Here is an 18688-nt window from a genome sequence, read left to right as displayed (position 1 = left end):
TTTTGAGGTAAGGGAAGTTAGAATTGGATTCTTAGTTAATTTTTTGTTGTATGTTGTTGAATTACATCTATGTTGCGGCTATGTTGAGGATTGAGTGATGAAATTCATGTTTTTGGTGAGTTTTGGATAGGTGAAGTATGTTGAGGTGATCTTGATGATTCTTGTTTGTATATTATTGCATGTTGTTATATTGGTGTGGATTGAGTTGTTGATGGTGAATATATATATATATATATATATATATATACACGTAAGATATTGTTGCATGTTTGTATTGTCTGAGTTTCACGTGGTTTCAAGCCAATTTAAGAATCTGCTAAGTGTAAAACTTATCATCGCATCAGGCATGCCTTCATAGCATTGGGCATGGCTCAAATTAGGGGGTCTTCTTTCTCACACATGTTAGGTGTAAGATTGGTGATACTAAGTGTGAGGAGAAAGAAAAGTCTATAACTTGATCATGTCAAACGTGAAGTGAAAGAATCACCTCTGACTTGGTGATGCTAGATCCCAAGTTATGAGGTGCCCAAGACAAAGTGCTCTTCATAATGATCTTGAGTGCCAATAGAGTGACACTATACATGAAGAGAGAGAATTGTTTTTGCTTGAAATGGGGTTGAGCGTGGGTTTAGCCATGCCAAGCATGATGTTCCTCGGGAATCTTTAATCTCATCCACATTGGGCTCGGGTTGAATGGCGTCGTGTGTAAGTGAGATAGAGAGCTTCTTGTCTCAATGGTGTCGAACGCAATATGTATGGCATCGGGTGTGGATTACCTTGTAAAAACTTGTTGTCTAGTGGATGAAATGGTGAACATGAATAAATTAGATGAATTTATTGCATGTTGTGTGTTGTTTGATGTTGTTACTTCTATATTCATTGATTTAGGATGATGCATGTAGATGAATAATTATGGAATTGTTAAGGTGTAATGCTGAGAATGTTTTAGGCATTTAGGCATGATATGTTTGACTGTTAAACTAGTGAGATGTTAATGTTGAGAATGCTTTAGGCATTTAAGCATGATATGTTGGTTAACTATTGAACTATTGAGACATTAATTAATGTTGAGAATGTTTTGGGCATTTAAGCATGTTATGTTGATCAACTTAAGACCAAAGGAGAGGGTGTTTCTGAAAGTTGGATATTTCATTGTGAGGATATTGGTGCGATGCTCTACGAGTCTAATTATTGAAACCCCTTATTAAGTAGTTAACTCTTGAAATGGATATTTAAGTTTCCTTTAGGACCTTAATTGATGTGGTATGTGGGCTAGGTCGAGACATATCGGCTATAAGTGACTAATGTTGATTTGTATGGAGGTAAAGTTGAAGCATACATGTATAAAGTGACTAATCGAGTAAGACACAAGATTGATGAGTCCCTAACTAAGTTCTGGAAGGGTGTAGTATTTAGAGGGTAGTTGATGAACTAATCTCATAAGGAGCTTAGTTTTGTAGGTTAATGTCATGGTAAGATCATACCTAAGTACTTCTACCTTGACAATAATATTAGATTTCATAGATTAAGTGGTGACATCTACGAAATTATATTGTCTGGGATTGGTATCCCTATTTGTTTTTATGATCTAGCAAGTGTAAAAAGATTATATTGGCTTGATAACATCAAGTCACTTAGACTATTCATTTTTGTTGTAAAAGATCTTCGTAAGTAAATACGTAACAATGCGTGTAGTTGAGGCACTTTGCATATTATGTATTAGTTGTGGTGTTGTTCATATGCTTTATTGATTTTATTGTTGAAGTGACATTGATGTGGTGAAATATGAAATTATCTTATATTGTTAATTACCTTTTCAGGTGTTGAATGACTTGTTGAGGTATTTGGTTGTGATGTTAAGTTGTAGACCATAAGGTGTAGGTTGTGCAATTTACATGTTGGTGTTTGTTGTATAGTTGTATTACTTCTATACTTGTATAATTATTCTATTGTTCACTAGTTTACCCTTACATATTTTTTTATGTTTGGATTACGATGATTATGTTTACATGGATGTAAGACATGGTTAAGTTAGAGGAGTCTAACGAGTAAAAATTATGTTAGAAATGATGTAACTCGATTCTACTTCTTTAATAAAATTATTTAATTGACAACTTATGTTACATTTATAGTTACATTTGAATCACCGTATATATTTATAAATATAAGGATTATAAAGTTAATTAAAGTCACAATTCACAAATGAAATCCGCTATAAATCTATAATTTTACCTATTAAGGTTGCTTTGGCCGGACAAGAAATGTTCATAACCAGGTTCCATTTATCCATCTTGTCCATATACATACATGTATAGGGACATTTAAACATGATCACAACATTTGTTATTCAATTAACAACACGAAAATTGTAGATTTAATTCTTAGAATAAAAATTAAAAGTTTATTACTGATTATATGGTTACTTAAAATAAATAAGTTACCTCTTAATATTCTTTATTCAAATAAAATTTGATAATTTATAATCATTATGTTCATTTTTCTATGATAAGAAATTATTAAACAAAATTTTCATATAACACACACATATATATATATATATATATATATATATATATATTAATTTTAATCATTCATACTAATTTAAATTTATTTTTTTATAACAAACAAGTATATTCACTTTTTTTTACTCAATTAAATAATTGAAATGTGTATTTCTATATATAGCAAATACACACATAGTAATTAGTAAGCATTGCGGACAAGCAAAATGTTCTGTGCGGTTACTAGTGTCGCTATGTTTTTTATCATACAAATTTTTTAACACAAAAATAAAATTTAAATGAATTTCATTTTTATTTTTAATAACTTTTAAATTTTGTTATACATAGTTGTATCTTATTACAATTTTAACCATTAACGTCGGTAATTGAACTTCATTATCGAGAACTTAACTTCCTCTTTTTAAAAAAAAAGTTAAATTATATTTTTGTTATTTTATTTTATTTTATAATTTATTTTGGTTTTTTATCTATTAAAATATTATTTAGTTTTTTATCCTTTATATTTGAATCTTTAATTGAAATATATATTAAACATATAAAATGTGTTTTTATTTATTTAATCATTGAACTATAACCATATTTATCGTAATTAAAATTTCAAATTTTTTACCAAAATTAAACAATTATAAAAACATAATCAAATGATTATTATTTTTATAAATTTTAAAAATATATATTATCTCAACTTTAAAATATATTTATAGAGTATTAAATAGTTTTGGATTAATATAAGATTTGATAAGTATAATTTGTATGATGAAAAAGTGTAATCCAGTAATAAATTTTGAAATAAAGTTATTTAATAAAAATATTAAATAGTGTAAAAGTTAGGATAACTAATAATAACATAAGTTAATTTTTCTTTATATACACACATATGACGTATAATACAACAAAACAGAGTATTTGCTGCAGCTTATTTAACCCTTTTAAGTAATGTATTTTGTTGGATGACCCTTCCAATTTTGAAGAGTCAATTTTTTTCCCTTAGTGACGCAAAGGTAGGACTTCTATTTTTGTTCTCTGTGTGTTTAACTTTAATGTCTTTCTTTACCTATTCTGTCTTAAATCCGAAAGCCACTTGAATTCGGAACTCTATGATTGTGTTTAATTAAAAATTCAAAAATATTTTTTTTTTTCAGAGGATGACATGAAATTACATTACTCTTGTTGACTATTTTGTAATATCCTTGTCTTTTTAGGTGATTTGTTTATTTGGTAATTTATTTTATTTGTAGGTAAAGTTCATTGAGAATTTTACAAATATACGTAAGAAACTTATTGTTTAAAGCTCAAGCATTCTTGACCCGTTATAACTCATGATGTATTGTACATTAATATATGAGAAACTAATTGATTTTTAAGACCAATTTTTTTGGTTTCTATACGACATTACATATATTCTTTATTAGCTCCCGCTCTTCTTATTGTTCATCTTGCTACGAGCAATACTAATTTTTATTTTTCGTCGTTAAATTTCTTGCTTTTCTTATTCATTCTCAACATAATGCTCTTCAAATTAATACAACATTGTCTTACACTAGTTTTTTTTTTCTCTCTCTTTCTATTAATTTCAGCTTTCAACTAACTTTTTAGTTTTATTTTTATTTTTATTATATAGACCTAGTTAATTAGTCAACCCTATTTATTAATAGAAAAATGGTTAAAATATTTTTTTCTTTATATTTCATTTTCATTACTTTTTAGTCTTTATAGTTTAAAATAAATTATTTTAGTCTTTATAAGTATCTTTTTCAATATTTTTAATTCTTATGCTTGTAATTTTTTTAATTATTTTAGTTTTTATCATTAAGTTTTTTTTGTAAAGTTATGTGATTTGTGTTGACATAATATAGATCTTTAATTTTGTGATAATAAAAAAATGTGTCTCAATAATAAATGTTACAAGTAAAAATATAAAAAAGATAAAAAATATTAAAAAACAATTTAAAATAACTTTAACAAAATAAATTTGATATTAAATATATAAAATTGAATTAATACCTCAATAACATCAACATAAAAAAATATATGTTACAAAAATAATATATCGATAAAGAGTAAAATGTCTAAAAAATTACAAATATATAGATTAAAAAATCTATTTTAATTATTATAGGATAAAAAAAGATTAAAAAAATAAATATAATGAGTAAAAATTTTATTTCAAATTATAGAAACTAAAAATAAAGTAAATAAAAAATGTAAAGACTAAAAAAATATTTAGCCGAAAAAAAAATCTTATTTTACAAATCACATGCATATTAACATGATTACATATCTTTCATGAAAGATAATTCTACTCAAACCGATAAAATTGCAGTATGTAACAAAACTATCTCTAAATATTTAATATAAATATACTTAAAAATAAAATAAAAATAAAAATTGATTAAACTCAAACAATCTCAACCCAAGTAGTTTACGTGCTCACTAGCTAGCAAATAAATAATCATATCCACTGATTTGTATAAAATTTAAACCATTAATTAATATTTTTTTATTTAAACTATATTATTAAATTATTTGAATTTCTTATTTAAGAATAAAAAAAGTTATAGTTCTTCTTATATGCCTCTAAAACAAAGATAGATGAAACATGAATTTCTCTATTTTCTGGCAAATTTTTTGCGGGTTAACTTCTCAAGTCACTTCTAATTAATGAGTGGAATGTGTGTTTTCAAACCACTTTCACTGTTGAGTTAATCTACCTTACCCCACTTAAGACAAGTTAAAAGCAGGTTGAGGTGAATCATTTTTTCAATTATACTAAAATCAAACTCTGAATTTTATGAGGATTAAATTTTATTTTGAATTTTAAGAGATCTAAAATCAAATGTTAAAAATTTTGCAAGGATAAAAAAAAATCCTTAAAATGACATACAAATTACAATACTTGTCACGTTGTTCAAATATTCACATATACATAATACATTGCTGGCGTATATAACTCGTTAAATTTATCAACACTAAGTTAATAAGATCAACAACTTATATTAAATATGACATATTTGAAAATTACAAAAACAAAATTACAAAATAAAACAAAAATATTAAAATTATATATTTATATGATATTTCATAAAAGCAAAACATATTTTATCAAACCAATATTTTAATAATCAACAAATTATTTGTATAAGTAGAATTAAACTTGATCTTCATAAATAATATTTCAAGAAAAAATACATGATCAAGAAGAAACCACTAAAAATTGTTAAGTTGTTAATAGCAATATATACACTAAATACTAGATAATCCCAACATTAAAAATGATGTCGTAATAATATAATTTCTTTTTAGATGTATTATGTATGCCAATGTTTCTAATCAAACATAACTAGCGAGTGAATATATCCCAAAGAATATATCAAAATTTATTTTTTGAGTATAACATGTGGTGAATATTCACGTTCAGTGAAAATAATAATAAATATTAATTTGAGATAGCTTAAATTTAAAAAGTAATTACTCGTTTTTAAAATTAATGAAAGTAACTGAATGAGCATTGCCTAAAAAGTAAAAACAACAAATTAATTCCGAGCAGAGTAACAAAACTTGAATAGAAGTAAAATGTTTTCCTGAATTCCTCGTACCACCGATACCGCGGTGCATGATAGCTTGAATAGGTTACCCTGAAACTAACATACGCCGGTGCGTGTCAACCAACTCAGTGAGCGAGTGCACAAGTAACCGCTCCAACACGGTAGTGATAACTAGGGGTGGGTATGCGGACCGGTCCGGCCCGTTTAAGGCCCGGTCCGCGAAGTCCACATTTTTAACGGGCCGGATAAATTCGGTCCGCAAAATAAATGGACTTAAATTTTCAAGTCCGTATCCGGCCCGTGAAGCCCGCGGATAAACGGATAAGTCCGCGGGTCCAATTAAATCTAAATTGTTTAAATGAATATTGACTCAGATTTTGAATTTCTTTTCCTTTATTTAACTATGGAAACATGAGGAAAAAAAACATATAAAATGATATAAATATACTTCTAATAATAACATCAAACATTGTAAATAATAAATCAAAGTCTTAAATAACAAAGTTTACACATTATAAATTTCTAAATACCTTAAAACATCAAAGTCTTAATTAATATCTTAAAAACAAACATAAAATATTTGTAAGTCCAATTACATCTATCAAATATAATCAAGCATCTTCAATAATAAAATTTGAGTCCACATTTAAACGGGTAATCCGCGGGCTCGCGGATTAAATCCGCAAAATCCGCGGACTAAATGGGTCGGACCTAAAAAGTTCGTATGATTATACGGATTAAAAGAATTGGGTCCGTTATCCGTGAAGTCCGCGAACTTACAGACCGGTCCACGGACTCAAGTCCATATACCCACCCGCAGTGATAACTAATAATAGTGGAAAAAATAATGAGAAGAAAAATAAAATGAAAAAAAAAAAGAAAGAAAGAAAGAAAGAAAGAGAAAGAGAGAGAATATATTAATGCATGAATCCAAATCGAAATCCACCGCTATGCGCGTCTCTCTCATCAGTCACAGCTCAGAGCAAGAGCACACTGCACAGATCTGAGTGGTGACTGAAGGGATCTTTCTTTCATTCTCATCACCATTCTTAGCTAAGGTAACTCCTATTCTCCGTGCTTTCCCCAATTTGCTTCTCATGTACTAAACCATTGCATTTAATTCTTGCTTTACTTACTTCAGAGCTATATTATCACTTATTCAATTCGATCTGTTTCCTCTTTCTACTCGATTATAGGTTAGCCCCCTTTTTTGGTGTGTATTTCCTTTGGATCCATTGTTTTTATGCCGACTTTTGAAGCAGATGTTGTGTATTTGTACTTGAGCTTGTAGACTATTCTTTCCTTAGTTTTCTTCTTATTAATAAAAATATACTTTTTTCTTATGCTAATTCTCTTGGTTGAACTTGAAACTCTTGAAAGAACAGTTTTTGACTTAATTTGAATATTCTTATAAATAGCACAGGATTCTGGTTCCTACTTCAAAGTATAGAATGTAGTGTCTTGTATGAACAACCGACCATGCTATGTGCAGCAGTTGTTAAGCTGTTCTTTTTATTTACTTCTCAACAAATGTTAAATGGGCAGCCTTGCCTTTAAGAGAAATTTATCTCTTGAAAGACAACTTTGGCAGAAGACACTTACATTACAGTCATACAGCTTAGGCACCAGAAATCATTTTATTTATTTGAAACACCACAACTTAGCATGTTGCCGAAACTTGTGATAGGGCTGAAGGCTCATACATTGCCATTATCATGTCAAGGAGGCCAGTAAATCCTGCACGGCGGTTAGCTGATGGTGGAGGTTTACCGTTTGTGGCATCTATCCAGTCTAAATCTCAAAACTCTCCCCTACTATCTATTGGGCTTGTTATCGTGGTATGTTTTCTTTGAATTATGTAGATCAATACGGAAATAGTCTGATATCATTTGATTTAATGTGTGCAATATTTCTTACTGTCTGTTTGATGTACCATGTGTGCACCAAGCAGATCCTGCAGTTGTGATATTTTCAACATGTTTTTCCCCTTGTTCCTAACTCAATATACAGTTTTCTCAATTTACTTTGTCCAGTATATACGTCACTGCTTGCTGCTAATATTGTGTTTAATAAATTGAAATTTACAAATTTTCAGGGTGCAATCCTCCTCATTGGTTATTGTTACAGCAGTTCAGGTTCGTATTTTGTAACTAATCTCTTCACTTGAATTCTGGAATCCTCATAAAGAAAGAATCTTCAATCAAAGCAAAAAAGGATTTTGAATTTGTCACCCTCCAAATGTTGTTTCAAATACCAACCAGAGTGAACTTTTGACTTTGGATACGATCTTTTAGACCTAAATGGCTAAATACTTTACAACTTCCATGAGTTTTTAAAGTTTGAATCCAGACTTTTGTTCATTAAGAGAAGAATCCTATGGGCAGGGAACAGCCGAATAGCACAGTGGAGTACCCAAAATGAATATGGTCAATGTAACATTTTAACTGAAGAAAAATCAGGAATACAAATGTATGTATATGTATAGCAACTGTGGCCTCAGGCTATACCATGAGGAGTGATAAAATAACATGCTCATAAGCAGTAGCAGAGCTAGAGGCAGAAAATTCTAGAGTTTTGTGGAGGCCGTACTTTAAAAGAAAAGATTTAAAGATTCTTGGTAAACTTTAGCATTTTGAGGTGGCTAAAGTCCCTCTGTTTTAACTATACACTGCCCATAAGCAAGGCACATAGTAGTCCAGTTTAGAAGAGTGAACACAAATCCTCTTTGGAGCTTGGCTAATTTCTCTCTTTAATTTATATCCACCACATTTGGTAAATTAGCCAGATTCATTCAGGAAATGTGTTGATTCCTCTGTCACCTTGTAAAATGCAGTAAAGATCTTTAATGTAAGTTATTCTTCACGGTAAACCAAACAAATACTAGTCATCGGCAGCTTGATCAATACATATTGTCCTAGCCTCATAGATCATAGTCAACCTGTCATTGATCATTTAATCATTCTCAATTTGTCAACTTTAGCCAGAAAATATTTATTTATGTAAAATACAAAGGAATGTGGCATACATCACTGCATAAACTATCAATGAAGACATTCTGTTTGTGAACTTGCACTTGCTATAAAATTCCATTGATACTGATATGGACTTTGATTTGTTTGGTCACATGGCAGGTGGAGCTAGCAATGATATCAAGGATGTAAGCAAACTTGAAGGTAAATAAAACTATCTTTTTTTTTTTGTTATTTAAAAATGTTACGCCTAAAGAAGATTTCCCATGCAAGACAGCTTAAGAGATTGTTTATATTAAACTTTGGTAAAATATCAATAAAATGTTTTATTACCTTTAAATTTGGTTAATAGCTATGTGTGTCTTCTTTTATTTTTTAATTCATTGGTAAGTCTCCCACTGGCATGCACATTTTTCTTTTTGAACACATGATTATCATTGTTGACAAACATGTATAGATAGGATTATGCATATTATTTTCCCTTCAAATCTTCAATTTATTAATAACTATGCAGGTTTATGGTGTGTTTGGTTTTGCAGAACATGTTCAATTATCAGTTCCTTAAATTTGTATTCATTTAAAATCTGTGTTGTGAAACTAATAATTTTTTCTACTCCTGCTTTCAAATCTCATTGACTATAATAGTTATATTGATTGTGCTTATATTATCTGTACAGCTTTGAAAACAGAAAATGCAGAAACCAAATAGGGGCTTACTATTGTCCTAAAATATGAGCAGATAAAGAATTGGCTACTTGATGATATTGTATCTTTGTGTATGGCTGTTGTATATACTCTTACTGAGAACTGGGTGATACTGCATCATATTTTGTATGTTTGACACTATTAACATCTTTTTTGTAATGTAAGTCCGTACATATTCTTACATAATATAGAACTGTTGATTCAAATTTTAAACAATTCTTAGCATTTTAGCTTTTCAAAGTTCAAACAGCTCTAGTGTATATGCAGCTGGTGCATCATGCTCATTGGAAGTCCTTCAGGCATTGCCCATTTTGAAGAAAGCATATGGAGACAGCATGCACAAGGTTTTGCATGTTGGCCCTGACTCTTGTTCTGTGGTATCTAGTTTGTTTAATGAAGAGGATACTGAGGCTTGGGGAATAGAACCGTATGAGTTAGATGATGTTGGTGCAAAGTGTAAAAGTCTTGTGCGCAAGGGCATTGTGCGTGTGGCTGATTTAAAGTTTCCTCTACCCTATCGGGCAAAGTCATTTTCTCTGGTCATTGTGTCAGATGCATTGGATTACTTATCTCCAAGATACTTGAATAAAACCCTGCCAGAGTTGGTGAGGGTATCTGCTGATGGTGTTGTTATCTTCTCAGGTACATTGAAGCTTCTATACTTTCAGTTTATGATTTTGCACGTTGGAACTTGGTATAAAACTGGCTTTCTCTTGGGCATATGTATTTGGCTGCTTAGGGCTATATTCTCCGAGACCTAGGCAATTCCAGTCAAGATAAACTGATGATCTTCATCAGTTCTGGACTGTCTAGAAATCATGCTCTTCTACTTTTATCATCCACAAGACCACAACTCATGTTGGATGTGATAGAAAATTAAGTATTAATTCGCTTGTGATTTCTTTCTCCTGATTTCTCATTTTCGTGAATAGGTTATCCAGGTCAGCAGAGAGCTAGAGGTGGAGAAGTAGCCAAATTTGGTCGTCCAGTAAGTGACTGTTCTTTTATTGAATTTGATGCTTTTTTGACAAATAATAATGTGTGTAGCAAAACTCGGAAAAAATATTGACAAAGAACTAAGCACATTGCACATGTCATGGTAACAAGGGGAAGTTATAATTGAATAGTGTTAGGTATTACCCAAAATAATGTCATTAATTCAGCTTCTCCTTTTTGATGTTATTTTTATGAAGGCCAAATTGCGCAGCTCATCTTGGTGGATAAGGTTTTTCCTTCAGACAAGTTTAGAAGAAAATGAAACTGCTGGAAAGAAGTTTGAACAGGCTTCAGCCAAGAAGGCATACAAGCCAGCATGCCAAGTTTTTCACCTCAAATCATACCCTTGAAACTTTCACCGTCTTGTTTTCATACTCCATTTAAATTATTTAATGGTTAGAAGCCTTGCTGATGAGATAGGCATCTTGAGCACCCGAAGGGTAAAGTTCCATACAAACTGTTGAAATTATAGTTCCATCGTGATGACATATTTTAGATTCAACTATTATGTATTTTATTGACAATATTGTAAACTATTTTTGTCTTGATAGTGTTCCACATGTTTTGCTTTCACAACTGCTCTTTGTTTCTTTGGTAAAGTATTTACCATTTAGAATACTTACAAATTTGACACATTTTATGGCTTTTTAAAGCAGTAGTTTTGTTTTTTTTTTCTTGTATGGTATATGACGGGAGAACCGTATTTGTTGAAGCCTTTTTTCAACAAAATTTTCAGAATTACATTTACTTTATTGCTATAATATTTTTCATTCATCAAGTTATTTCCTACTCTGGGCAATTGTCATGCCAATCGCCATTGCCAACTGTAGAGTGTCTTCTAACGTTTTCCGCTTGTGAACATAGAGCAATGAGTGCAGTACTGCAGTTGTTCTTGTATAATTACGCACTATGTAAACAATTTTCACAATTTGGATTTAGTTTGTCAACTTTGTGCATATATATATATATATATAAGTGTAAAAAAATTACACTATTAATCAATCATAAATCACGCGAATGTCAATTAAAATAGTTATGAAAATTAATAAATTTGTTATATAAACAAATGATTATAATTACTAGGGTTGACTTAGAAGTAGGAAGTCCGAGTAATATGCATATGGTTTTTAAGTTTAAACTTTAGTGTCATTATAATTTTGATATATATATATATATAAATAAGAGGAGAAATTTATTTATTTTAAAAATAAATTTATTTAAACTTATTTCACTCATTATTCATGTTCTAAATCAATTTTTAATGATTCTTTTGTTGAATTCTTAATGTATAAATCAAGATTATAAATTTTTAAAATTTTTAAAAATTATTTAATACTTTGTTTAATTAATTTAAATCAATGTATAAAATATTTTTATGTTTATTCATCAATTTGAATTAATAAAATAGAGTATTAAATAGTTTTCAATTTTTTTAAAAAATTTACAAACTTGATATATGTATTAAAAACTTTTAATTCAACGATTATATTATTAAAATTTGATTTAGAACATAAATATTGAGTGAACTAAGTTTAGGTAAGTTTACTTATTTTAGTTTACTTTTAAAATAAGGGAATTTCTCTCTCTCTCTCTCTCTCACACACACACATATATAGTTAGCATCTGTTGACACAAGGTATAAGTCTAAACATTTATATCAAATCTTATATTTTTAATAACTTTTTTGATAATTTAAATTTAACTGATTCAACCATTGAATCATGTGATATTTAACTTAAATTTAACTTTTTTTGATATTACACTTTTATATTATATTGTAAGTTTATTTAAATTAAAATTCAACAATAATATAGATTTTCACATAAAAAAGAAAAGACAGTTAAATAATTAAAATATTATTTTATAATATTGTTATTAGTGTAAAATATTTACTAATTTTGTCAACGAACTAATTTCTCTTATTGATCATCTTTAATTTTTTTTTATTCACAATATTCAAATTGGAGATACTCTTTATGGTGATTTAGTTTAATTTCATTTAAACTAATAACTTGATAAATACTTAAATATTTAATTAGCCCTTATCGTGCCATGAATTTAAACTTTTATTCTCCATAATTAAAAATATTTTTTTAATATATATATATATATATATCATACTTTTTTATTTTTAATATTTGTTGTTTATTTAAATAAAATTTGTGAAATAAAAGTAAAGCTTATAAAAATTAGATATTAAGTGCATAGTTAAACTACTTAAATCTTTGCTTTTGCATGAAAATTTCCGATCTTTTATTCATGGCTCCTTCTGTGTGTTTGATCCTTTCCCCTCATCATCTTGTGACTCTGGTCCATCTTTGCGGCGAAATTTAATCCGTTAACTTCGTTAAACTTTTCCTAGTCGCTTCAATTTTATAGTAAAAGTTTTCACATTTTTCTAAACAATATTTTCTAACAAAAAGTTAAAAACTAATCAAACTTTGGACTACATAAAATATAAAAATTTGCTTATGTCACACTTTGTAGGAACTTGGACTATGTCATCAAGTTTTGTTGATTAAAAAAACTATGCAAGGTATCTTTTTCATTGTATGGAACATTAGAATTCGTGTTTTGCATAAAACAAATACATCAGTAGTTGTGGGTAAAAAATATTATATTGTTATTTAATTATAAATTATTATATTTGTTGATAACTATTTTTTATAGGGAATCTAATTTATCACTTTTAGTAAAATCTTCTTTCTTAATCATAATTTATACGTTAACAATTTGAAATTAAGATTTTATTTAAAGATTTGAGTTTAGTTTCACTTTCACTAATAAAATTTTATTAAAAAATTATTTTTAAATCTTTTAAATAACTTATTATTTTAAAAAAATTGAGAAAACTTGTACGCTTTATATTCTTATTCTTATTATATAATATATATTGAGTTGTTATTGGGAAAAACCCAAGTCCCACATCGACTAGAGATTAGGCAATTGAATAGTATATAAGTGGAAAACAACCCTCACCTTACAAAGCCGGTTTTGTAGGGTTGAGTTAGGCTTAATCCACTATTCTAAGATGGTATCAGAGTCATTTAGATCTACTTTAAAAATGGGGCACCCACCATTGATGCATGCCTCATAGGTGTGAGGGGGTGTATTGGGAAAAACCCAAGTCCCGCCAATCCTAGATCATTAAAAAGGGCCACCCACCATTTATCCACGTACCAAGCCTGATAGTGTTGGACGTGAGGGGGTGTATTGGGAAAAACCCAAGTCCCACATCGACTAGAGATTAGGCAATTGAATAGTATATAAGTGGAAAACAACCCTCACCTTACAAAGCCGGTTTTGTAGGATTGAGTTAGGCTTAATCCACTATTCTAAGAGTTGTTGTGTAAATATACTATATATGACAACTATAAAATATGTGATATTGATACCTGCATCCTTATAATTAATTGATAAAAAGTAGTTATTATAAGGAAGTTAATAAAAACAGTCAGAAAATGTTCGAGAATAATTGTAAGAGACAATGATTGATAATCTACATCATTTTCTTATTTGTTCTTGTTTGCATACACTCCAATCGATCAATGAAATACAACATAATAACATAATGCCTCAAAAAAAGAAAATAGGATCGAAACTAAGTTCACGCGACCTTGTCACATATTGGCACCAAATTTCCACGTCTATACAAAATGATCTTAAGCTTCCGAAATTTATGGCCACAAGTGATGGAGAAACATGTGAAGTATTGGGTCCCTCTTCCCATAATGTTAGATTCATAACATGTGACATATCAATTGCAATTACTTGCATGTAGTGATACGTGATAGAGATATGTTTGAGTCATACACTCAATAGTATTCGGAGAGACTTAGTCACATGATGTTTACTGTTATTCTTTCATTTCATTAACTAAGCAAAGTATATATTATTATTGAAGAATTGCAAAATATAGATTTTGCATGCACAAGAAGCTCTTTTTTTTTTAGTAAATGATTTTTAAAAATAAAATATTAGTATATTACGATTATACTTTTTTCTTATATCTTTTTCTCATTTTATATCATAATTTTACATTTATAAAACACATTTTTAAATAATTCTTTTAATATTCCATTAAGAAATTCAATATCATAAGAGCATTTACACATTTAAATCTTTCTTAAATTAATAATAAATAAGATTATTATAAAAAAAATAATTAGGAGAAATTATAATTTATAATATTGCTTTCCCCCAAAGAAGACTTTACGTAAAATTAAATCTTAATACAATAAATAATGCTATCTAAATAATTAATTATTAGTAAAAGAATCAGAAACAGTGGAATCCAGATAAGGGGATAACTAGGGTATTAGTGAGCATTAAAATATAACATTTTTAATTGTACTTTCACTTATGGCCACCATAACAGAATCTCATGCGCATTTTGTTTGTGTTCTGTGTTTAATTTATCCTTTTACTTTTTCAGCTGATTTATTTTTCTTTTATCGCTTTCATCGAATTAAAGTATTGAGAAGATCATATGGGTATGTTTTTTTCTTCTGGTAAGGGAATGTTTTTGGTCAATTGGGTTTGGGGGTTTTACCAGAGTTAGGATATATAGATCTCCAAAACTCAAAGAGCACGGTTAGATTACCTTTTAACGAGATTCTCCCACTAGCCACAATTTTTTATGGAATATAACTTTGTTTTTATCGGACCAACTTTTGCTGGTTATATATATATATTTTTTTTACAATCATATGCATACTATGAAATATGATTAATTTTATTGATGGTTAATCTTTGTCAATAAATTTGTATGACTATATATATATATTTGAGATATTTTCTTATAACTTTTTTTTATTATCTAATTTTACACGAATTAACAGATTTGATAGTGTATATTTTTAATCTAAGGTAACATTTACACCACATTTACTTACTTTAATTTTTTTAAAATAATAAAATAAAGTTAAGATATTTTCAAGATTTTTCATTCCTAAAATAAAAAATTACCTGAGTTGGAAAAAATGTATTGGATTTTTTTTCTTAAAGTAAATATATTTGACTTGAATTAATTGGGTCCTATATTAATTACTTATTTTAGGACCAATAGTAATTACTTTTTAAGAATATATAGTTGTAATGTATTGATGATATTTAATCACGGATAAAATGTGTGGTAATCATCTAAAATAATTATTTAATAATTATATTTAAGGTGATTATTAATTTTTTAGTCATTATATTATTTTATAAAATATTTATAAATTTTATCGATGACTAATAGTTGTTAGAAAATTTAACCGGTCCATTTTAACGAATTCTTCTTTCAATTTTTTTTTCTTTCTATTAACAATACACAAACAAAAGACACCATTAGAAGATATCTCAGCACAATTCAACTTTGATCAACATATGGTAAGGTAGTTATTAATTGATTGATAGTGTTAAAATCTTACTCTAGTATTATTAAAATTAAACTCAATTTTAAATACCAATTTTTTAAATAAAAAAATTATTTCGGATATATTAACGATATAAATATTTTTTTTAAACAAAGGACTTTAGCTTGATGTGAGTTAGAGGTTATAATATTCACTAGTGGAAAATTAGTCTTTTACGTCACCTCTTTATCGTCGAACATATAAAAAACTGACGTAAAAAAATGCAGTGATATTTTTGTAATTTTTTTGAATTCTTTTATGTCGGACTTAGTAGGATCCGACGTAAAATTTAAAATCTACGTCGGATGTATCCAGTTTTTGACAGATTTTATTTTTTACGTCGGATCTTACCAAATCCGACGTAAAAAAGTAGAATGCATATATGCTTACCGCTCCGAACCTGGATGACTTCATTTCCTGTGCCCTATTCACTCTCTTCCTTCTCATTCTTTCAAAGACAACTCTTGCTTGAAAAGTTGAGTCCTCAAAAAACACAACTCCCTTTCAAGCTTTAACCAACCCAAACCCGAATCAAATCCAGATGCCTCACCAGAAAGTTCTCCTTTCATCTGTCCGATCATTCGACTAAGGCATTCGATTCTATGCCACTAAAGCTTTGTGCCATTGAAGACTGGCCTCGAAAGCGATTAGTAAGCGAACTAGGATCTATAGCACGCCTCAGTGTATTTGTAAACAAGAGAGTAAAAGAGTTTTTTTAGCACGTTTCTACATCTGGAACGGCCCGTTTTGCAATTAGAACGGGCCGTTCCAGATGCATTAAATTTGTGCCTTTGCAATTTTACGTCAGACCTTGGCAATGTTCGACGTAAATTTACGGCGACCATCACAACCGACGTAAATTTACGTCTCTCGCATTAATGTCAATTTTTTTGCGACGTAAAAATCTCAAAATAACCAACGTAAAATATTTCTTTTGCACTAGTGATTGTGATATGATATTATATTCCTACTGATAAAAAAATATAAATAATTTTTTCAACATCATAAATTGTCATGTATTTAATCAAACGTAAATTAATCCAAAAAAAAACTAGCTAGTAGTTTTAAAGTTGAGTTAATATTATGTTAATTAGTAAGATAAAGTATTCCTATTTATATTAGTCCTACTTGATAAAATATAATTGCTTATAGTGAAGTACAAATATGATAAGATTGTTGAATTTGGCAATAGTTAATTTTTAGAGTTATATTAAGGTGATTTTTAATGGGTGAAAATTATAATTTTTATATATAAAAATTAAACTAAAAACAAAAAGGATCACTTTCCTAATTTTAATATTTTGCATTGAGTTTTTTTTTCTAACTTTAAATCATCTATGATCATTAGGATCGTCACATTTGTAAATCTATTTTTATCATTAAGATTATCACATTCAAAATATTATCCTATTTTAATATTTATTAAATCGTCATAATTTTATTCTTGAAAATATGTTTTAATAAATTATTAAATTATTTTTAATCTCGATTCCTAACATATACGAGTCTTTAAAGATATTGAAACAGTTAATAATAAGTATAATAAGGAAGGTGTGATGTTGTATTTATGATTTTAATTGTAGTTTGATAAGAGGGAAAGATGAGTGGCTGCCACCAGCAGGCATTGATTAAAAAACATTATGTGGCTATAAATAGAAAGCTTAAGGTAGATGTGGTTCAGACTCAGAGTGAGTGATTGAGAAAAAGAAAAGAGAAAAGATGATGTCTCCATGGCATGTGAATGTGATCCTCTCCACTTTGGTCTTGCTGTGTACAAGAGCAAGAGTGTCCGTAGCCCAGAGCAGGGCGGAAGAGTTTCTGAAGGTCCACAACGAGGCCCGTGCGGAGGTTGGCGTGGGCCCACTCTCATGGAACCACAGCCTGGAAGCGTACGCTCAGAGGTACGCGAACGAGAGAATCCCAGACTGCAACCTGGAACACTCCATGGGACCCTTCGGAGAGAACCTGGCTGAGGGCTACGGCGAGATGAAGGGTTCGGACGCAGTGAAGTTCTGGCTGACGGAGAAGCCTTACTATGATTACCACTCCAACGCTTGCGTCCACGACGAGTGCCTCCACTACACTCAGATTGTGTGGCGCGATTCCCTTCATCTTGGCTGCGCTAAAGCCAAATGTAACAATGGCTGGGTCTTTCTCATTTGCAGCTATTCGCCTCCCGGGAACATCCAAGGGGAACGACCTTATTAGATTCCTACCATCTGTGTCTATTAATGTTACTTTTTTTTTTTTTTTTTTTTTTTTTCGTCCATGGAGTATCAACCGCCGACAGCAGTGACTAATCTCCTCGTTACGTTGGAGGCACCTCAAAGGGTGGGATAGCTGGTCCCAAGATTTAACGCAACTGCATACACAAGACAGGATTCAAACTCCTGACCTTGTTTAAGCGTGGATCAACTCCTATCGCTGAACTACACGCTTGGAGTTACTTTCTATTTTATTTTAAATCTTAATGTTTCCATTACTTCTAATTATAAACATTAATGATAATAAATTATTATTATATTTATTAAATAAAAAATTGATTGTAGGCA

At 29.4% G+C, this 18688-nt stretch overlaps 2 protein-coding genes across 2 annotated transcripts; both read left to right on the top strand.

Annotated features, from left to right (window-relative positions):
• The first annotated feature begins 6965 nt into the window (after positions 1–6965).
• LOC109814069 (putative pectin methylesterase CGR3) lies at positions 6966–11313 on the top strand. The gene is made up of 7 exons (XM_083067236.1): positions 6966–7125; positions 7755–7905; positions 8163–8202; positions 9199–9240; positions 10009–10383; positions 10674–10729; positions 10935–11313. Exons 2-7 carry the CDS (start codon positions 7783–7785, stop codon positions 11085–11087), a joined length of 789 nt encoding a protein of 262 aa, XP_082923362.1. The 5' UTR covers positions 6966–7125; positions 7755–7782; the 3' UTR covers positions 11088–11313.
• Positions 11314–17796: 6483 nt separating this feature from the next.
• On the top strand, positions 17797–18688 carry LOC109814107 (basic form of pathogenesis-related protein 1). The gene has a single exon (XM_020378454.3). It carries the CDS (start codon positions 17856–17858, stop codon positions 18342–18344), a length of 489 nt encoding a protein of 162 aa, XP_020234043.2. The 5' UTR covers positions 17797–17855; the 3' UTR covers positions 18345–18688.

The sequence above is a fragment of the Cajanus cajan genome, chromosome 1, assembly GCF_000230855.2.
Source record: "Cajanus cajan strain Asha chromosome 1, NIPB_CcT2T_4, whole genome shotgun sequence".
Classification (NCBI taxonomy): domain Eukaryota; kingdom Viridiplantae; phylum Streptophyta; class Magnoliopsida; order Fabales; family Fabaceae; genus Cajanus; species Cajanus cajan.
Note: the sequence above shows the minus strand (reverse complement) of the source record. Positions and strands in the feature narration are given on the sequence as shown.